A 22434-nucleotide genomic window follows, 5' to 3' on the forward strand; every position below is an offset into this window, starting at 1 on the left:
TTTGGGGAACTGGAAGAGAAGAGGTAGAAGGCTAGGATGCAGGGGTTGAAGTAGAGGTAAAAGATGCCGTCGGCGAGGCGACAAGGTTGACAATGATGAGGGGATAAAAATTGAGGTTGTTCTTGATTCCGAAAATGATGAGGAACCCATCATCGTAAATGGGCAACCCGGAAGTTATCTTGAGGTTGTTGAGCGAAATTGGGATGTCGATGGGCGGCATGGTGATAGAGAGGGAGTGTCCGGAGAGTAAAGTCCAGATCTTGTGCCAGCGTGGAGGGATTTGAGGTTTTGAGGTTTTGGATTGGGGAAGATGGATGAGGGTGATGAGTTATAGGGGTGGGTTCAGCAGTAGGGATTTGATGATGGGTTTATAGGGGTGGGTTCAGCGGTAGGGATTTGGTGAAGGAAAAGGAGGGGGAGGAGCTCCATGGGAGGGAGGTGGAGATGGCCGAGGAGAATAACCCATTGGAACAAATCAGGAGAAAGGGGAGAAAGAGAGAGAATTATAGGGGGTGGGTCCCACATGTTTTTTTAATAAAAATATTAAAATAATTTATCTTTAATTTATTAATATTTAATTGACATTTTTATCTAGTTGGTCTATACAGTGGGTCCCACTCCAAGCCACGTCAGTATTTAACAGAAAAATTAACAGACAAAATGACGGAGGTCTGACATTGCAACAAATTCGTAAAATGAAGTATGACGTTGTAATTTTTAAAACATAAAGTATGAAATTGTGATTCGATTAATAGTAAAGGTAATTTTATGTAATTTATTTTAAAAACAATTTCCAAACAAAAAAAATTGTAAACGGTAACGACCGTCCGCCCGCGTAAAAGGTAAACCGGCCCTTTTGGCGGCTACCGAATTTCGGTCAAAGAAAAATCGCCATTGACAAATTGCATAAAATAATCATAAATTTCATTTATATTTTATTACAAATAATATATGTAATGACGATAATGTCCCGCTTTCCAACTACGCAAACGAAGCTCAGCAGCTCCAACAGGCAGGAGACTTGGGGAAATTCCAGTAGTTGGTCCCTGCAGGTTTGGGGTATTGGAAAGGAAAAGGAGGAAGAAGGATTGCCCAAAACGACGTTTCCCTGGTCGTGTGCTTCTGCGTTTTGGCCGACTCTAGGTATATATTATCCGTTCATCTCTTCAGCTTGATCCAGCTAGGGTTTTTGAATTAAAATTTTACTCTGTGCCCCTATTTTTGTTGATTGAGTTGTTGTGTCTGCATTTGAAGTTCAAATTTTGATCATTCTGCTTTAGTTGAACTGTGCTGAAGTTGAGGCGTTCAAATCCCTTTCTGGGTTTAATACTTGTGTACAAATTTTGAATTTTGCACATCAGAAATGATTTTTTTTCTTAATTTGTAAATTAGTAATTGTATGCGTGGTTTGGTTTGATAATCCGAATGGTTGCGGTTTTTCGATATGATGAAGAGCAACATATGAGAAAGAGAGAAAAGAAATGGGTATTTGAGGTGGATAAGTGGTGTAATTGAATTGGATAGGGTGGGTTTATGATTGTTGAGGTCTTTGACTTTTGGATCATAGTTATTAATTTGGGCAAGACGTTATCAAAGGCGGGAAGCAAACTGTAACAAACTAATAAGTTTGGAATCAGAATTTGATTCTACGCCCCAATGCTGAACATTTGTCAAAATGTATTGGCACTGAGAAATCTAAAGGCCGTTATAGAACTCGTCAGTTTCCTTAACAGCATGTTTGGATTGAGAAAAGAATCCTGAAATTTGAGTCATTTGACAAAACTTTGGATTTGTGAATGGCATATCCTAAATTCCCTCTCTGGATTCATAGGCAATGAAATTTGTATGTGGGAAACAAAGAACTTGGAGCTTGGAGAAGGAAAAAAGGAGAGAGAGAGAGCCGCACGGGTTTGGTCATATATCTCAACTTTAAATTCCAACTTAATGGGTGTCATTTCCAAAAAGACAAAAGGCTGCCACCATCATGACGTCCACCAGCTGGCCGCCACCGCCACCACTCTTCCTCCACAGTTGTCATTGTCACCACCCTTACCGTTACTTTTACCATCACTAAAACCACCTCATGCATTACCTTCTGGGGAGAAATTATTTATCGTCAATCACCCTTTGTTTAAGTCCCTAGGCAATTAATAAATATTTAAAATTTCAACAATAGCTTTTAATTGTCCTTTTTTTAATAGATATGGGTCTCATACTGGGAAGTTTTGTTTTGTTTTTCTTTGTTTTGCAGGGATCAATAGCTGGGGTTTGATTTTCAAGATTTGAGTTTTATCACTTGATAGTGAGTGTTCATAAGTTTTGATTGGGTTTTGAGAAGTCTTTTCTTCATTTTTGTGGATTGGTTTGGGTTTTGAAGGATCAGAAACGAGAAGGATTGCTTTGGTGTGTAAAGTTGTATATTTGTGGTGAATAAAGGTTCATCCATTCTTTCCTTTTTATTTGAAATCTGTTCGTAGGAATACGATTGAAGATATACTTAGTAGCATTTCTTCACTAATATGATGATTTCACTTGTTACTGATCTACTTGTTTCATAGCCTTTAACAAAAACTTGGGGATTTACTACAAATATGACCAGTTTATTAATGTTCCTTCTTAATTATATGCATTAGTTTAATCTCATGGAGGGCACATGTATTGCATGTCAAATCATAAACCAATCGAAAAATAAAAAATTTTGTGATTTTAAATGAATATTAAAGAACAATGGGTGGGTGTTATAATAAGAAATCTTAAAACAAGATGGATAGGTGATTTTTAAGGGGTATAAATTTTCTAAATCAAGTCAATATGCTGCAAGAAACACATTAAAATGATTTGTTGATAAGGATACATACATGAACATTATATGGAGGGCACTTGCTGCAATGGTGCAGAAAGCTGACTTCAGGATAAGACTTTAGAGCAGTTAGAGAAAGAAAAAAAAGAATTTTTTTATTTAAAAAAAAAAATTCTCATATATATACATCTTTTATCTTCCTCGGTATTTTAATAATGAAAGACAGCTTCATTAGATGTCTTGATGACCATACCTCGCTTCATCTTCTCTACCCCTTGTGTTATTTCATATTCATTATGCTATAGCAGATTAGGTTACCTAAATTATTGGGAAACATTGACGAATTAATGATTGAGATTAAGCACATGTCTGACATCAACGATGTACAAATACAGTGATCAAGAGAATCGGACTCTTCATTAAGGACTTTTTTGGTATTCAATCTAGTATATTAATTGATTGCAATTTTAAAAAGGCGACTCTTTTGAATGTAATTACTCTGCAACATGGTCGTTATTATTTTTTAAATGTATTATATGTTTGCTCTTCCATTACTTTTCAAGACTTGGTTTCTATTCCTTTCTTCTGCAGAGAGACCATTATACTTATTATATGTATTCCTTTCTTATGCAGAGAGACTATTATACTTATTATATGTTGATGCAGGTGTGATGGAGATATCATTGTTCAAAGCACTTCTTAACAACATCTCCTCTTTTTTCCATTTATCATCTCATGACAACATAAACTTTGACCCGGTTCTGAAGTACTACAAAAGAGCCGAAGAGATATTAAAACTGTTGAAGATTGTACTTGATGCCATTGCTGATTCTGAAATAGCTTCTTATGAACTACTTAATAAGCCATTTGAGGAACTGGGTCAGTATGTTGATGAGTTGAGGGAGCAAATTGAAGACTGGCAGCCATTGTTTAGTAAAGTCAATCTTGTAAGTTACTAGTCTATGCGGTTGTGCTTTTTTAATAGGATGGATGATGTATCTTATGAAAATTTAAGGTGGATTTGACTTGTCATATTCATAATCCTCACTATAAGTTTGATCAATACTTTTTTTTGAGGTAAAGTGATCAATACAAATTTGGTTATTCTCTTAGTCAGAACTAATGTTAGTATGATACACTTAGTGAATTATAATGTGGTCATTTACCCTCTCTCTCTCTCTCTCTCTCTGAGTTAATAACGCATTATTTTTTTCTTGTCTTGTTGCCATATCTGTTCCATGTTTTTCAATACATGAATTTGAAACCGCATGTGTTGGGAGGATTGTTAGTCTATATTTCTAGAGAGAAGGCATGAAAGAAAATGGCTGATGAACAGGGCATTGTGACATTTACAGTAGTAATGGTGGCCTCTTCATTTCCTCATTTATCCTCTCATATTTAAATCCTTGTCATCAGATAGCTAATTAGTCTTTTCTTTTGAAAGGATGTATGTTTTTGCTTTAGAGAGTCTAAGGTTGCTTTATAACTGTAAGAATTGGAAGCATGTGCAGTCCCGATTCTTACATGCAGCGCCATTGCTAGTTCTTTTAAATAGTGACATTTAATGAATCTGCCATTGCTTTTTTTTTTTCCTGATGCCTCTTGGCTTTTGTCAAGTTTCATAGTGTGGCATGGACATAAGAAATAGTAGTTTGTCTAATCATCTTATCCTATGACGTGTAGGTTCTTCAAGTTGAATCGTTGATATCAAAGATTTGGGCTTCTGGCCTGGATATCTTTCAACTGTTGAAAACTTCCCCGCAGCATCTTCCTGATGAAATGGGTTCAGCATCTCTTGAGGTAGCAAATGTGTGCAAAAGTTTTCATTAGTTTTTTGCCTGTTTCATTGTATTTCTGGTAGAGCATAACACTCGGTTTCCAATTCATTACTCACTAAAGTACATTGGTTAATGAAAAGTGAGATGATTAAATACTTAATAAAAAAACTTTGGAATGAGGAAGTAATTTCTGGCCTTTCTGGTGGACTGTAATTCTAGAAGAGTTTTCGCTATGTCCTTTTAAGATGTCTAATATTCACCGTGGTGTTTTGGCAGCAATGTATACAAAAACTTGAGCACATGGGCTATGAACAAATGTCAACTGTCATTAAAGATGCTATAAGCGATCAAGTGGAGGGTGTTGGACCAAGCTCAGAGATCCTAGTGAAAATTGCAGAGGGCCTTAGCTTGAAGTCAAACCAGGAGATTCTTATTGAGGCTGTAGCACTTGAAAAGTTGAAGGAGAATGCTGAACAATCTGAAAAGATTGAGGAAGTGGAGTATATTGAGCAAATGATATCCCTTGTTACCCGTATGCACGAGCGCCTTATTACCATAAAGCAAGCTGAGAGCTGCAGCCCAGTTCCAATACCTGCTGATTTCTGTTGCCCCCTCTCTCTGGAGCTGATGACGGATCCAGTGATTGTGGCATCAGGACAAACCTATGAGAGAACTTTCATCAAGAACTGGATCGGTCTTGGCCTCACTGTTTGTCCAAAGACGCGGCAGACTTTGGCTCACACCAATTTGATACCTAATTACACTGTAAAGGCACTAATTGCAAATTGGTGTGAGTCAAACAATGTGAAACTGCCTGATCCGATAAAGTCTGTTGGCTTAAATAAGTCAGCACACCTTGGGCATGCAGAGCCTGGTACACCAAAGGATTCTCCTATTTTTTCTCATTCCAGGGTCAATCAATCAATGTCACCTGAGTCTACTCGGTCTACTGGTTTGCCCTCTAAGAACATGTTTTCATCTGGTCCACTGCATCAGGAGAAAATTTCTCCATTGCATCCTCGTTCAACATCAGAAGGTTCCTTGCCTGGTATAGTTGGAAATGGGCAGGCTTTGGATATTGAAAGAATATCACTAGCAAATTCTGAAGACAGGTCTGCCAACTTAGAAGAAAGGAGTACAGATCTAGATAGCCAGCACTCTCTGTCGCCATCTCGAGATGAACTTCCTAATTCTATTGAAGATGAGCAGCCATCTCAAAGCCATAATAGAACTGCATCAGCTTCTAGCGTACTCTTTAATGCCAATGGTACTCAAGGAACTTCAGTCAATGCCAATGGGGTCTTACAGGTATCGACGAATCTGTCAGGCTACAGCAGTGACGCTTCTGGGGAGTTGAAATCACAAGCACAAACTGTTGCTCCCTTGGCCCCCCAACAGAGAGAAACTGAGTCGCCAACCAGAATGGCAGAGTCAAGACCTCGAAACCAAATGTGGCGCCGACCATCGAGCTTAATCCCAAGGATAGTTTCTTCTCCACCTATTGAAACAAGGCCTGATCTTTCTGAACTTGAAGCCCAAGTTCGTAACCTAGTTGATGATTTAAAAAGCACTTCACTTGATACACAAAGAGAGGCAACATTTCAACTCCGGCTACTTGCCAAACATAATATGGATAATCGGATTGTTATTGCAAATTGTGGGGCCATTGGCTTGTTGGTGGATTTGCTCCGCTCTACAGATACAAGAGTTCAAGAGAATGCCGTCACAGCACTTCTTAACTTATCGATTAATGATAACAACAAAACTGCAATTGCCACTGCCAATGCAATTGAACCTCTGATTCATGTCCTTGAGACAGGGAGTGCTGAGGCCAAGGAGAACTCAGCTGCCACTCTATTTAGCCTTTCGGTGATCGAGGACAACAAGGTTCGTATTGGAAGGTCAGGGGCTATCGGGCCTCTGGTTGATTTATTGGGGAATGGGAGTCCCAGAGGGAGGAAAGATGCAGCCACAGCTTTGTTTAATTTGTCAATTTTTCATGAGAACAAGGGTCGAATTGTTCAAGCTGGTGCTGTAAAGTACCTAGTGGAGTTGATGGACCCTGCGGCTGGAATGGTTGACAAGGCAGTTGCTGTTTTGGCTAATCTTTCGACAATTCCCGAGGGAAGGACAGCAATTGGTCAGGAGGGTGGGATCCCTGTTCTTGTCGAGGTTGTTGAGTTGGGTTCTCCAAGAGGGAAGGAGAACGCTGCTGCTGCTCTTTTACAGCTCTGCACAAACGTTAATAGATATTGCAGTCAGGTCCTCCAAGAAGGAGCTGTCCCACCATTAGTGGTATTGTCACAATCCGGCACCCCTAGGGCAAAAGAAAAGGTACCCGTGCTTCTTGTGATGTTTGATTCTCTCTCCGATGGTTTTATTATTATTATGAATGATGTATTGAACGTAGCATATTTGGTTTTCTTGCAGGCACAGACACTCCTTAGCTACTTCAGAAACCATAGACAAGGTAATGCTGGTAGAGGATAATCGAAATTGTTTGCTGTCGGCTGAGGTTTTGAGTCAGCTTCTATAGATAATGTGTAAATTGGTTGGTGCAAATAATGCGGTTGAAGATTTTATTGTGTGGATTTTAATGTGATTTGTAGAGAAGACAGAATAACAAACGATGGATAGAAGATTTGTACGTCTGATTTGTAAAATACCTACGTGAATGTGGGAAGAAAAGGTTAATAGCATACCTGTAAGTCCGGCTAGGCAAGATTATGATGACAAATTTGTATTTGGAATTGTTGATGTTATGCCCCCATTGTCTTGGTAGTATAGACATTTATATATTTCCATGTTAGGTTTTGCTCTTTTAGTGGTAGTTTCTGGGTGCTTTGCAGAGTATTTTGTGCAGCGGTTTTATTTATTTATTTATATATTTCATCGATGCAAGTGCTGAGATTAGAACTTGTGACCTCTTTCAATATTACAAGACAAGGAAACTTGGGCACAATACTGTTCCTTCTTGCTCGTATTCAAGAGGAAATGTGAAAATAAAGGTTGTCGGGAGAGAAGCAAACCATCACGTTTCCTCTTGAGCTCAAAGCTGTACAGCAGCATCGGCTTCTGTCTCAAATCCCACATCTTCACATCATGGTCAAATGATGAAGTAGCGAACATACAAGGGGAATGGTGGGCAAGTTTGGCAAAACTGATTGGTTCTTGGTGAATATTAGTGAACAACTGTAAACACTTTCCACTTGCCATGTCATATAGAGCAACACCTTCAGATTAACTACTGGCGACACCTTTCCAGTAACTACTATAGCAAGAAGCTGATTATCTGTTGAATTTACATGAAAAATTGTCAACTGCTCCACAATGGAGCTCCGAAAGGAGCCTGAAACTTCTCGTGAAGTGTATTTGATGTCGAACAAGGAACCGTTATCTGAACCAGTAACAAGCTACTTGTTCAACAACAATTCGGAAAGAAAAGGTAAGAAAATGCTACATTAACAAGGGGGAGCATGCAGTTGGTATTTCCCATTGCTAACAGCAAAAAAAAAAAAACGAAGAAAAAAATTGCAGAAAAGCAGTAGCAGAAGATGAGAGATACCGAGACATACATGCTCCTTTTCTTCTTCTTCTGGTTTTCCTGAGTGAAATGCAATGGTGAGAGAAGTGAAGTGTGCGTGGTGAAATTAAAGGGGAATCTTCTACAAGAGTACAAAAGTATGTTGGTTTGAGTATGTGTTAGACGTGGTGAGGGACAGTGTACGGAGTAATTGAAGTTTGTCCCTTCAGAAATCAGAACCACATGTCGCAGAAAAGAAACCAGACAAGCACACAAGTATTCACATCCGTCCCTATATTTGTCCTATATATGCTTCCAAACATTCGGATTGGTTAAACGCCCTAGCAACCAAATTTTTACTTACTTTCTTATCCCACAAAGAATTTTTTTTAATTTTTTATTCATGTTGGAGGGATAATATCTACATTGTCGGTTAAGATGCTTTCTCATTCCGGATGTTCCATGAGTGCTTGAATCGATGGCATAGTCACCCAAGCATCTTCCATCGTTGGGGTGATGGATATATTTAGCCCCAAGTTTTACTTCTTCAACCATAATTGCTTTTCCATTTTCATCTTTTACAACTTTCCTTTTTTCATCCTTGACGCTTACTAGGGTCCTAACTTGATAAGGTTTATCCAATTCCCATGATTAGCCAACCCCAATCAACTACTTAATTTAAAAAAAAAAAAAAAAAAAAGGATGGTTTTCACTTTTCATTGCTTCAAATGGAAGTTTCCAGCATATTTTAGCTTGATACAAGAAAGTAGAAACGACTTGATGACTCGCAGCTGGAAGGATAAAAGATTCTTAATGCATTTAATTACTTACTTCTACACTTAGACTTGGTTATTGCTTCTTTCTTTCTTTCATCTCTCACTAATTGCTTTTTAGTTTTATAAAATGTATCTTATATTACTTTAGTTACAGCATGAAAATACAATAACCTGACGTGCACGACAAGAAATGTTTCCTAAAGCAGCCGATGGAGCCCATAATTCCTTTCTTTTTTTTCCTTCCAATTTTCAAGGATATCTTTTGTGCCAACAAAAACACAGTATTGCTGCCATTTTGCTATTTCTCATTTGCCAAAAACAGGGTGCGGTGATGCATTCCTAATTTTATCACCAACCAAAGTCTTTGTTCTGGTTTTTAATTTCAAAATCAATCAATGTCGTCTTTAAAATTGACCACCACACATTAATTTAATCATTTGGTTTAAATTCTGTCAATCAATGTCAAATATTCCATTAATGTGTGGACTAGCACACATGTAGAGCCTATCAGTCCAATAACATATTGCCACATGGATTATAAGACCAAAAATCTGACTCCTCAAAATTGAGTAGGAGGTCCTCCCAACTTCACTTAGTGGTCAATTCATATTATAAATCATTTTTTAAAGATTATTTTTTCAAAAAATTAATTAAAACTATTGTTGAGTCAAAAATCAATTGGAGCAAATAGATAAAAAGTTGATAATTATTTTACCAAATCAGTCCATATATGTAATATGAATGATTTCAATCATAAAAATCAAGTTGTGTAAACCAGCCACATAGTATAGAGGAGACACGATTGAAAATGTCTCCTCACACTAACTTAGAATACTTGTTGATTATGTGTTTCTTGAAGAGGAAGCTGCCGGAGATGGAGGGAGTGGTAAATGGACTTGGATTCTCTGCCCTCCACGTGCTTTGTATGGTCACGGTTAAACCACGGTAATATTTTATATTACTATTTTTTTTTTGTCTTATCATTTTTATAAAAAACAATATAAAATGTTAGCATGGATTAACCGTGATCACACAAAACAGAAAAGCACGAAAAGGGCACCGAAATGGGAGGGCAGACAATCCAAGTCCGTGGTAAATGTAAATGATAAGACTTTGCAACAAATAAAGAAAAGTGAAGAAGGTAAAGGAAACCCCACCGACACCGACAAGTCCAAAGGTAATAATTGAGATCATGTGTCAAAGAATACAAAGGGATCCAGATCTGCCAGGCAGGCAGTAAAATAATAATAACATGCACCCCGTTTTAAATGGTAAATTAAATATCAACCCTCACCGGGTCTCTGCTAAATAGATAAAATAATCAACCCAAGAACAGTACGCCCGACAAAAGATTAAAATAATGACAGCTGGCAGCATTACAACAAACACCGCGTCCTCTCTGTCTCTCTCTTCCTCTTCTTCTTTTAGCATAATGCCAATACTGCCCATCCCAATGCGATGGATCCGACCACCTTGTGCAGGGACCTGATCGTCATTGCACCACTCTGCATTTCCAAAAACAAATCCACACATTCAAATTTATGAACACAATCAATAATCTTTTTCAATTCCACAATTCTAATTATCTAATTAAATTAATTGTTTACTACTATCGTCTATCGTGCAGCGGGTGTTTTCCATAATGACACTCTGACACTACCCCTCGATTGCGGACCTAACCCCAGCAGGACTCATTGCTAAAAATAATTTACATAGGGGCAATTAGGTAATTTAATCACATATTTCCCCCAACCCAACCCCACCACCAATGGTGGCGCGTGAGAATGTTGTAAAGGCAGTATGCTGTGGTTGGCGGGATAATCCACCGCCCAGACAAACAGATATGATGAGTAAAACATCAAGGAAGAGCGTCTACTACAGTGAAGTTATGAACCCACGTAAATTTTGAATTGAAATTTCCAGATCTAGGTGCGCATTGCACCCACAGTGCATAACAGATCTAAACAGAATGCAAAACATTGGAAACAGAAAGCATACCTGCTCATCAGCTGCTGTAGAAGGATCCGGAGACGAAGCATCGGGAGACGAAGCCTCAGGTCCCTCTGGCGCCGGTGGGCTGGCCATATCCGGAGTCGGAGCAGCCGCCGGAGACTTGTGCTTCGGCTTCTTGCTCTTGCTCTTGCTGGGAGTCGGAGCAGCCGCCGGAGACTCGTGCTTCGGCTTCTTGCTGGGAGCCGGAGCGGGGACCTCAGGAGTAGTGGGTGGCTCAGCTGCGGGAGCAGGGGCGGCTGCCGGAGGAGATTTGGCCGGTGGAGAGCTGACCGGAGCCTTAGCCGGTGGGGAGCTCTCAGGAGTCGGCAATGGGGGTGAAACGGTAGCTGTAGGTGGAGTGGCCACCGGAGTGGGAGCAGCGGCCGGCTTGGGTGGAGCCGACGCCGGAGTGGGAGAAGATTTGGGGGTGGCAACCGGAGATGGTGACTTGGGCTTAGGAGCTGCAGCTGGTGTAGTAGCTGGAGGGGTGGCGGCTGGAGTGGCCGGAGAGTTAGTGGGCGCGGATGATGGAGCCTGTCCTCCTACGCCGGCGACGAGAAGGCAGATGAGTGCGATGGTGAAGATGTTGTTCCGCTCCATCTCTCTGAGACTTAGCAGTCGCAGGTTCTAAAGAGAGAGATAAATGTTTAGAGAGAGTCAGAGTGGCAAAGTCTTGAAGATAGTTTATATAGGCCCGATCTCAACGGGAAGAAAAGGGTGTTTAATCTGGAGCGTACATCGAGGTGGACCGGTTTGAAGATGGGGCCGGATTAGCCGTTGGATGGATGCAGAAAGACGAAGAGAAGGTTCGGCCTTTTGCGGGGCCCATAACAGAGAGCATGTATGCGGACGTGGCGCTGTAGAGTGGGTGTTTGGAGTGGACACAGTCTGGCTGGGATCCATCAGCTTCATTAGACGCATGTGAGACGTTCCGCATAGGCCAATGTTGTTCTGAGACGCGGGTTTCGTTCACCGACAATATTCTTGACTTCTTACTTATTTTAATGACGTGGTAATATCATTTTAGACTTCGGCTATAACTTAAGATAGCGTTTGGTACGTGGGACGGGACGGAACGGAACGGGACGAGTCGTTCCGTCTCACGTTTGGTGCACCTAAAAATTGTGGAACAGGTTGTCCCATGGGACGAAATTTGGCTGATTTTTTGTTCCACTTCTTCTCCTTGGAACGACCCGTTCCACATCCGTGGAACATAAATTTATAACATTTTATGACAAAATTTCTCCTTATCTTTTTCAACATTTACATCATCTGTTCCGTCTCGTCCCGTCTCATTCTGTTCCGTCCCGTCTGCGTACCAAACGGTACCTAAATGCGCGGTTTTGTTTGATAACCATCCATGTTTTTTTTTTTTTGGACAAAATGATAACCATCCATGTATGATTTTGGTTTTTGGTTCCTTACATTTGGCTGATGTGTAATCTTAATTGTCACGATTTAGCAATCATTTAGAATATCATAAAATGAAATATCAAAAATAACATGTTAAAATTATATTTGATGGCTGATGTAGCAAATTGAATACAAATGCTAAATAATTTTCTTATCTAATAGATGTGTCAAATATGTATTTTATTGTTTTATTAGGCTCAGAGTTACATAACCTATTAAAAATAACCAAAATTAATTTCAGTTTTTATTTTATTGGTTGTTAATAAGACCCATAAATTAAAAAATTAAATTAAAAATGCTTGGCTCATTCTTTGTTTGCTATCAAAAAAGACAACTATAAAGTAAGGAGTCAAATGACTCAACTGCCACATCATATTTGACATATCCATTGAAGAACACTTGAACATCTTTTAGTCTTAATTAGCATATTTGACATCTTCTTTGAAGATGATCTTAGTTATTTCTAACAATTCTAATATATACAAACAATAATGATGTACGTGTAGTGGAGTTCTTTTGTTTTTTTGTTTCTTTTTACAAACAATAATGAGGGAACTAATAATGAGTTGGCTGAGTTAAACTTGAGGACTTTGAATCATTTTAACTACAAAAATTTTGCATAATCATTCGTAAACTAAATAATTTGTTATCATTAAGAATGTGCATGTTTACTAACGCTTAAATATAACTCAATCATCAACTTTTATGTCATTTAGTTTACAAAGTTTTGTCTATAAATTTAGTCTCCCTAGCATTACCCATTTTTTAAGGAAATTAAGAATTGATAGGCAGGTCATGTGTGTGGTTTTCTAATAGAAAAGATCAATTTTATTAGCAAGTTTCTCTAATATTTGTTCAAATTAACCATTTGTTTTTGGTGGATTGCTTGGTGGATAGAATATTTCTCATCAACCCACTGCACTCAGGTTCAAATTCTTACCTCTAGGCAAACCTCCTAGTTGTCTCTGCACCTCTACTTCCTTTATCACTAAGCAGTCATTTAGAGGCATTAACTGGTGATCAGGGATGTTTCCCTCTCGATGATGAAGCATATCCCTCATCGTTTCATTGCCTAGCCTCGACTCTTATTATTTTAAGGTCATATCTAGTATTCAGAGTTTTTTGCCTCAATCTGATACTGCTCTCGTGGCCCTCATCCAAACATTACTTTACCCTTAGATGTCTAGTCAATTGATGCGCCTTAACGCATTTCAGGAATCCCTCACCTAGTTCCATATGGGGATGAATCCAATACTAGGGCATGCTTATCCCATTCTTATTTCTCAGCTATAAGATCACATAATGATGTTGAAGTGACACATATCGCTTTGAAAGCGAGAGGTCAGGCTATGTATATAAAATTGTTGAGATAGATTGGCCCCCTAAATACTAATCAAGAACACATAAGGGCGTTACCTCTATTAGACTAGTGGTATATAAATGTTGTATCCTCCAGCATTATTCAGCTTTAAGTCATACAATTTGTAAAGAAATCAAAATTTAAAAAGAGTTGCTATTGAGATTCCAAAAATATTAGTTTACACTTTTACTAAGTAAAAAAGAAACTTAATATAAGACTAATTTGAGCCAATAATAGGAATAGTCCATTTTATTAAAATAGGTCCCGATCCTTTGAGTTTTGAATTATTTTACTATAAAGAGTTCTGTTTAATGCTAAATTTAGTCTAAGAAATTAAACCTCTTCCTAATTATGTATTTAATTATTTCTCCTTATTTCTTTTTCTTTTTGTTGTTTCTTATTCTTGTTCTTCTTCTTACTCCTCTAAACCCTATTCATATACGTTAGTCTTTCTTCTTCTACATCCTCCAACCCCATTTATATATATTTTATTATCTACCTATACCACGACTGAATTATATTTATCTAACTCTATTTCAGATTCTACTTTATAATCAACTTGTATCACAGATTAATGTATCTTGATTGTAGGTATAATTTATTTATTTTGTACCTTTTAGTGAAACCTCCTTTGTAGGTATATTATTCACTCATGTATTTGTTCTTTGAGTTAAGTTGTATGTTCTGCAGGTGGTTTTATGCTACTATATTAGGGCTCATTTGGATGTGTTTTTAAAATGACTAAAAGCGCTTTTAGAGAAAATGTTTTTGGGTTCCAAAAACACTTTAAGTGATTTTTCAAGATTTACTAACATTTTTACTAATGATTGTTTCTAAAAATATTTTCATCAGAAGAGCTTTAAGTCATTTTAAAAACACATCCAAATAAACTCTTAGTTTTTTGTTAGATAATATTAGGTAGATTAAACATAAACCAATTTTCAAATATGTAAAATTCAAAAATATAAACAAAAAAAATGCAAGAATTTAGAATTTTTTAAAGTATATCTTCTATTAAAAAAATGTATTATGACTATAAAAATAAAAGTAAAAAAAAACTATAACATGTTGATTTTTTAGAGCTTCTTGGATGTGCTTTTAAAAGGGTAAATCGCCAAAATGGTTCCTGAGATTTGCATAACTCATCACTTTGGTCCTTGAGATTCCAAATCGATAAAAGTGGTCCCTGAGATTGTCCACCATCCATCATTTTGGTCATTCCATTAAAAACTCGGTTAAGTGTCTCGGAGCTATTGGCCGAAAGTTTGGGCAATTTTCAAAGCTTCGTAACTCAATAGTTTCTTAATCAAATTCGACCCATAATATATCAAAATGAAAATAGGAAAGTGTAGAATAAGATTATACCTATTTCAAAGCCCAGTGGTTGCCAGAGATGGCTGGAAAATAGCCTCAAAGTTGACTGGTCCGAGTGAAAGCTTGAAAACTCGCCGGAAACTGGATAAATTTTAAACGTTCATAACTTCTTCAATACTTAACGAAATCGAATCTAAGATCTCTCACTTACCAGTGAAGATGAACACTACTAAATCGAAGTACTAAGTGGCACAAACCACTTTAATTGGAAAAAAAATTTAGTGTGTCACAAATATTGATCAGTACACCAGTTAATATAATACAAGTAATTAAAAATATTTTCTTCAAGTATCTAAATATTTGTATTATAATATTAGTATACTGAACTATATTTTTCATACATAAAAAAATAAAAAAATAAAAAAACCTTCTGTTTAGCTGGAACTCTTCAGCACCGTAAAAATGTGGGGCCCGGGATATGTTGTCACGGAAACCGTGATCGTGATACGCATATTTTTGGCTGTTGGGCTGTACCTGGATTCTTTCCTTTTTTTAATAGAAAATTATGAGATTTTTCCCTTTGTTTTTTCCTTCTATTCGTTGACTAAGAAAAATAATAATGGGATAGTCTGTCTGTCATGACATGGAAGACAATGAGGACTGAGCTGGGTACATGAAGTTTGCACATATTCCACTCCTTTGGAGCGCGTAAATAAGATCCATATGGTGGCCAGATAACAAAAATTATTTGGCGTTCAGAAGTATAGGATATTCCAGATGTTTTAACGATTGAATTTTAATTTTTAATCAAAGATTTAACAGTTATAGATGGAAGTGTCCAATACTCAAAAGCACTACAGAAAATCCTACGAGATATGGTACAAGCCAAAACGGAAAAATATATGCTTCAGGCAAATTTTTTAAAATGATTTTCATTTAAACAAAGGGAATTAATTTTTTTTAATTGGAGTTTAATAATTAAATTAGATTCGTTTAAAAAAAATAAAGTATGGATAACCACCTAATCTTTTGAGGTGAATCCATATTAGTCTCAATATTTTAAAACATTTTAAATAATTATCTAACATCTTAAAGAAAAAATGCTAGGGAGATTATATTTTTGTTGACCACATGATGTGACGGTTGATGATTGGATTTTTTTTTTTAATGATTTTAAGAAGGCATCCAACCATCAATTGTCATATCATCCGATGTACCAAATATGGTTCAAATAAATGGTCCTTTTAGCAACTCTTTAAAAACCAGGCATTTGTTAAGTCACCGACGTTAATTGATGACTTTACCAACATTAAGTGATGATGTTTCAAGCATTAGATGATGATGTGGACAAAAACTAAAGTTGGTCTCTACTTATAGTCATCTTTGGAGCTTTAATTTTCCAATCAAGTTAAGCTATGAACTTGCTTAGCTAAACTGCATCAATTTAGAAATTTAAGCTTCGTAGATGACTTGAGAGTAAAAATCTGCTTTAATAATTGTCTACGTCATCACTTAACGCTAGTGAACCTAACAAATGTACACTTTTCAGAACGTTAATTAGTTATTTAGAATGTTTTAAAAGGTTATGACCAATTTGGAACCATCCCTAACTGAACAAGAGAGATGAGTCTTGAACTTAATACATGTTTCAAAATTGAGAAGAAAGTTCTAGTCTTAATCTCTCTAAGTACAATGTCTTTGGAATAATTAGATACAATCATACAATGTTATATGAGGCTCCCAAGGACTACATACGATTAATCGTTTGCAATCAAAGTATTCCTTATTTTTGTTCCAACACTTTCCTTGTGTGTTTTTCAGGGTTCAAGTTTATGTGTATAAAGTATAATAAGAGCCCATTTTTCGCAATCCGAACAAGTGGAGATACGAGCTCTGCCAATTGACAAAAGTTTTACGGCATTGTGCCTTGTGCGCCTTCTTGCACTATTTTACATTTTGTTTTTTGTGTAACAATGTATTTTCAATTAAAAGGTGGGGGAAATAAATTGGTATCAAACTTGACGTTCATGAAACTCGACCGTAAGACTTCTCATTTACAATTGAAGAATAATATCATCTGTTGATGCACAAAATCAGCGAAGACTTTGGTACAACAGAAAGTGTCAGGTTTTGTGACCTTCGCTTGGTTGCTTCGGTCACTAGTGAGGATAAGTACGTAAATGAATAGAGACAGATAAGCAAACACAGGATGTACGTGGTTCACCCAGATTGGCTACGTCCACGGAGTAGAGGAGTTCTTATTAGTAGTGAAGGGCTTACACAAGTACAAAGGATCAAGCTCTCAATTTAGTGAGTTCTTGTGAATGATTTAACACAAATGGCATTAGGCAATATTGTGGGGGAATGACCCCTATTTATAGAAAAACTTGTAGCTTTGTCACATTGACATGTGTCATGTTATGATTGGTTCTTGATGTTGACACGTGCTGCGCTCTGATTGGCTTCTAATCTTGACACGTGTCGAGTAGTGATTGGCCTCCTGGTCGGAGGGGAACTCTTCTGGGTCCTTGACAGTATAGCGTTGGCCGGTGCTCGGTAGTTTCGGGATTGGTCAAGTATGGTACAAACAGTGCTCCCCTAAGTTCCCGAGTGAGGGAAACTCCTCGGTTGGGGACTTGCAAGATCCAATCCCTTGAGTAATCACGAAACTTCTAAGTACCGAAGTGTGGTCTGATCTTCATCTGCCCTTCTCTGGAAGTACCTTTCCTCCATCCGGGAATGGTGTACTTAGCTGATGTTGACGCACAAAGTAATGTATCAATTTCACTTGAAGCTTAGTTGTAGTTTCGGGCTTAGTCAAGTGTGATACAAACCCTATAGTAGGAGTCCCCCAAGTCGCCGAGCTAGGAGATCTGCCGAAAGAGGTGACAGACAAGGTAAGCAGTCAAACTTCCAAGTAAGCAACCCAGGATCAGAGGTTTGACGTCGGCTTCCGGTTGATTGTTCTCATTCTCCTTGTCTCTCATTCAACTGCCAGGATAAGGAGAAGCAAATGGATAAGAGATGATATGAGATACTTTTGCTTTTGAAGAAGTAACTTTCCACAGGCTTATTCTTGAACTGTGCTGGAAGGTTTTCTGGTGCCCTTCAGAGTATAAGGCCGACTCAAAAATTTGAGGGTCAAAACAAGTCCATCAAATCTAGAGTACGTTCGACCTTGATGATATGGGATACTTTTGCTGTTGACGGAATAATGAATGTGGTATGGAAAGGTGTCGTGCTGTAGTGATCTGTTTCAGCTCACCGTTGAACCTTCTGCTTCAATCTTTTGCATGGCAGAAGTGGTGTGCAACCTTTGCATTTAAATGGTCCTTCAGAACATTCCTTCATAGTGACTCATCCACGCTTGGCAGCTTCAGTGTAAAGAGCCAATATCTGATCAACTGTCATGAGGTATTTGCCGGTGGAATTCGTGACCTTGACAGCAGTTGAGGATGAGTACTCGAGAGCAATGCTAAGTAAGCAACCAGGCAAAGGCTCCAGGCAGTCAGTTCCAAATTGGAGGTTTGATTTCAGGTTCCGACTGACTGCTCTCTTTCTCCTTGTCCTGCAGGTGTGGACAAGGACAAAGACAAAGACAGGGAGAAAGCATGATATGGGATACTCTTGCTTTCGACCCTGATGATATGAGATACTCTTGTTCTTGGTGTGGCTTATTTGCTGAGGTATTATCGGGGGGAAATAAAGCTGAGTATTTCGAGAGGTTATGTTGAGGGTGCCTTTTCGAATGCGAGAAAGGGTTGAGCATTTTTGCAGGTTTGCCTGTCCGTTGAGGAGGGAGGTCAATGTATATAGGGATTTCCCAATAACAAGTAGTAATGCTATTCCTTTACCCTTCTTGGTCACAGCAATGTAGTGGGAGCTGCCAGCTTCACGTGTTTTAATTTTGTCAGAGCACTTTGAAAAAGTGGTATGTGGTATCTGGAAAGCTGATATTACGTGTGGAGATTACAGACAAGCTTTATCTAAGGAAATCTGGCTCTCGAAGTTCTGAGAGTTGTGCCTCTTCGGTTTTCGAACAAGCAATCCCGTCGAGGATCTGACTCTCGAGATTCGGAAAGCGGTGCTACTCCGGTTTTTGAGAAAGTAATTATGTTGGGAGTCTTTTCTCGAATGTGAGTAAAGGTTGGTCGTTCTTGCCAACCTGTCTTGCCACAAAACACGGAGGTCGACACACATAGGGACTTTCCAGTTGTCAAGCAGTGGTGCTGTTCCTTTACCCTTATGGGTAATAGTAGGGTAGCTGGCACTTCGAAATTCTCGTGCCTAAACTTTGTCAGAGATCTTTGACAAAGTTATATGTGGTACCCGAGGAGTTGATGGTGCATATGGAGAGCGGTGATTGATCAGTAAGATTCACGTGCTTTCTACTTCACCAGAAATCTTCGACAGATTGCCCGTAATTTCCGCAAAGCTGATTGTGCATGTGACAGGTGCTGACGAGGCTGCAAAAGCAGGTGCTTCTTCGATTTCTGAGATCGGCCCTCGTGGTCTCTGAGCAGCCCAGCTTTTGAGAAAGCATTCGCCTCTTCGATTTCTGAGATCGGCCCTCGTGGTCTCTGAGCAGCCCAGCTTTTGAGAAAGCAAACGCCTCTTCGATTTCTGAAGCTCCGTCGAGTGCAGATTTTTATAGAGGCTGGCATTAAGTTCCACAGCACACTTGAATCTCTACCAGTAGAAGCTCATTTCTTGCACTTCTAAGATCTTGATTTGTCTGACCTCTTCCTTCTTCAACACATTTGAAAATGTCTGGACCCTCCGACCGTCGTTTTGACTTGAACCTTGGAGAAGAGACAGCCATGCCTTCTCCAGACAACATATGGCGCCCATCCTTCATATCCCCTACTGGTCCTCTTACCGTTGGGGATTCTGTGATGAAGAATGATATGACCGCTGCAGTGGTGGCCAGGAACCTTCTCACTCCCAAAGATAACAGACTACTTTCCAAACGGTCTGATGAGTTGGCTGTTAAGGACTCTCTGGCTCTTAGTGTTCAGTGTGCAGGTTCTGTGTCTAATATGGCCCAACGCCTATTTGCTAGAACCCGCCAAGTTGAATCATTGGCTGCTGAAGTGATGAGTCTCAAACAGGAGATTAGAGGGCTCAAGCATGAGAATAAGCAGTTGCACCGGCTCGCCCATGACTATGCTACAAACATGAAGAGGAAGCTTGACCAGATGAAGGAATCTGATGGTAAGGTTTTACTTGATCATCAGCGGTTTGTGGGTTTGTTCCAAAGGCATTTATTGCCTTCGTCCTCTAGGGTTGTACCTGGTAATGAAGCTTCAAATGATGAACCTCCAATGCCTCCTCCTTCTGGGGTTTTGTCAAGTACTGAGGCTCCGGATAACCACCCTCCGGTGCTTTCTCTTTCTGGGGCTCTACCGACTGCTGAGACTTCCCCTAAGCAACCTTTGTGAAGGCTCCCTTTTGTTTGTTTATTTTGACTCATGTATATGTACATATTTGTGGCTTATCGAAAATATTAATAAATAAGCTTTGCTTCATTTCAACATATTGTGTTAAATACACCAAAGCCTTCTTCATAAAGTTCTTTGAATTTTTGCTTTTGTTGAAACCTGTATTGTTGAAGCTTTGTGAGTGAAGCATGTAGTTTGAGGTAGTGTTCCCTTAATTTCCCGAGTGAGGAAAACTTCTCGGTTGGAGACTTGAAAAATCCAAGTCACTGAGTAGTCACGAACTTTTGAGTACCAAGGCGTAGTAGCATATGGTGGGAGTCCCCCAAGTCTCTAGTCGAGGGAGTTGACGAATGAGGTGTCTTGCTAATAGTCCATGTCGTAAGTACCAAAACTTCATTCTTTTGTTTTCTAAGTGGTAGCCCCGGACTTTTTCTTCATAGATTTTGTTTATGAAGGTTGCTAGGCCCGAATAAGTGGAATTGCAGAAGGTGTAACCGTTGGTGCATTAACATCATAATGGAAGCATCACAATGATGGAAGCATCACAATGATGAAAGCATCATAATGATGAAAACACCATAATGATGAAACATCATAATGATGTTTCTTTGGTGGAATTGTTTTTCATTTCCCCTAACAACCGGAATTGTTTTTCAACATAACACCATCATCTGTAGGTCGAATCACAAAGTTGTCTTCATGAAAGTTGTTCGTTAATTCCTTAACTACAACATATCCAAATTGGAGAGCCATCGGAGCAGTACAACTCCAGAAATCCAGGTATGATGAGTGACTGTTTATCATTTGTCTGTCAACCCGTCAGATTTGTTGTGAGCTTTGAAACTCTATTTTCTCTTGCTCAGATCAGCATGCTTTCTTCATTGAAGTTGTTCCTCAGCTTGTGAACTACAACATATCCAAATTTGAGATCCCTCGGAGCTGTATAACTCAAGAAACTCAGGTATGATGAATGACTGGTTATTATTTTTCTGTCAACCCGTCAGATTTGTTGTGAGCTTCGAAACTCCATTTTCTCTTGTTCAGATCGGTATGCTTTCTTCATTGAAGTTGTTCCTCAGCTTGGGAACTACAACATATCCAAATTTGAGATCCCTCAGAGCTGTATAACGCAAGAAATTCAGGTATGATGAATGACTGGTTATTATTTGTCTGTCAACCCGTCAGATTTGTTGTGAGTTTCGAAACTCCATTTTCTCTTGTTCAGATCGGTATGCTTTCTTCATTGAAGTTGTTCCTCATCGACTCTTTCATAACATATCAAAAATTCAGGATGAACTAACGGTTAAATATTTCCAGATCTTCGAAACATCACAACAGCTTCGAAATCTGCAAGAAGCCGACTATCATGTTTGGAGCTTCAACACTTTAATTTCCGTCGCTCAAACAGAAATGGTTCCTTCTTGAAAGTTGTTCATATGCTCAAGAACTATAGGGTGTCCAAAATTCAGCTCCATTGGAAAAGAGCAGAGGTTGCAGAAATTTGATAGATGAAAGGAGGCGGAAGAGGGAGAGAGAAAAAAAAGTCTCTTGGGTTGGATTTCTATTTTGGGGCAGATTCCAATTTTTGTAGCACCTTCATTATTGATGAATTGCTTGTACTTTTGTCCATTATGAAATTTGGGACTTTGGCTTGTTGTTGGATCTATTATAATATGTTTGGGAACATATATAAGTGAATAAATAAGAAGGAAAATTTTGGGCCCTTGTGGGTGTAAAACAAAAAATGTTTATGTTTACCCAAGTGTTTTTGTACAAGTTCAAGGGCATCTTGGGTTTTGTGAACAAAATTTGTTTATTTGGAGCAAGGTTTTGTGTTGAAGCTTTGTAGGTGAAGCTTTGGTGTTGAAGCTTTGTGGGTGAAGCTTTGGAGGTGAAGCTTTTCGGGTGAAGCTTGTTGGGTGAAGCTTTTTAGGTGAAGCTTTGTGGGTGAAGCTTTTTAGGTGAAGCTTTTCGGGTGAAGCTTTTTGGGTGAAGCTTTTTAGGTGAAGCTTTTCGGGTGAAGCTTTTCGGGTGAAG

At 38.7% G+C, this 22434-nt stretch overlaps 2 protein-coding genes and 2 long non-coding RNA genes across 7 annotated transcripts; 2 read left to right on the forward strand and 2 right to left on the reverse strand.

Moving 5' to 3' along the window:
* Positions 1-950: 950 nt before the first annotated feature.
* LOC126603124 (U-box domain-containing protein 4-like) lies at positions 951-7402 on the forward strand. Of its 4 annotated transcripts, none has more exons than XM_050269869.1 (6): positions 970-1143; positions 2252-2436; positions 3434-3747; positions 4484-4600; positions 4855-6912; positions 7009-7402. In XM_050269869.1, exons 3-6 carry the CDS (start codon positions 3472-3474, stop codon positions 7066-7068), a joined length of 2511 nt encoding a protein of 836 aa, XP_050125826.1. In that variant the 5' UTR covers positions 970-1143; positions 2252-2436; positions 3434-3471; the 3' UTR covers positions 7069-7402. The 4 variants fall into 4 exon arrangements, with proteins under 4 accessions (XP_050125824.1, XP_050125826.1, XP_050125825.1 ...); XM_050269868.1 differs by having other exon boundaries at positions 971-1143; positions 3467-3747; XM_050269870.1 differs by having other exon boundaries at positions 971-1143; positions 2252-2302; positions 3467-3747.
* An 81-nt stretch (positions 7403-7483) lies between these two features.
* LOC126603125 (uncharacterized) lies at positions 7484-8686 on the reverse strand. Its single transcript, XR_007616179.1, has 2 exons — positions 8154-8686; positions 7484-7870 (listed from the first exon to the last, which is right to left on the reverse strand). It is a non-coding gene; the product is annotated as an uncharacterized LOC126603125 (long non-coding RNA).
* A 1361-nt stretch (positions 8687-10047) lies between these two features.
* LOC126603126 (lysine-rich arabinogalactan protein 18-like) lies at positions 10048-11538 on the reverse strand. The gene is made up of 2 exons (XM_050269871.1): positions 10876-11538; positions 10048-10382 (listed from the first exon to the last, which is right to left on the reverse strand). Exons 1-2 carry the CDS (start codon positions 11467-11469, stop codon positions 10302-10304), a joined length of 675 nt encoding a protein of 224 aa, XP_050125828.1. The 5' UTR covers positions 11470-11538; the 3' UTR covers positions 10048-10301.
* An 8915-nt stretch (positions 11539-20453) lies between these two features.
* On the forward strand, positions 20454-22049 carry LOC126605009 (uncharacterized). The gene is made up of 2 exons (XR_007616818.1): positions 20454-21358; positions 21540-22049. It is a non-coding gene; the product is annotated as an uncharacterized LOC126605009 (long non-coding RNA).
* Positions 22050-22434: the final 385 nt, after the last annotated feature.

This window comes from Malus sylvestris, chromosome 15 (genome assembly GCF_916048215.2).
Source record: "Malus sylvestris chromosome 15, drMalSylv7.2, whole genome shotgun sequence".
Taxonomy (NCBI): Eukaryota; Viridiplantae; Streptophyta; class Magnoliopsida; order Rosales; family Rosaceae; genus Malus; species Malus sylvestris.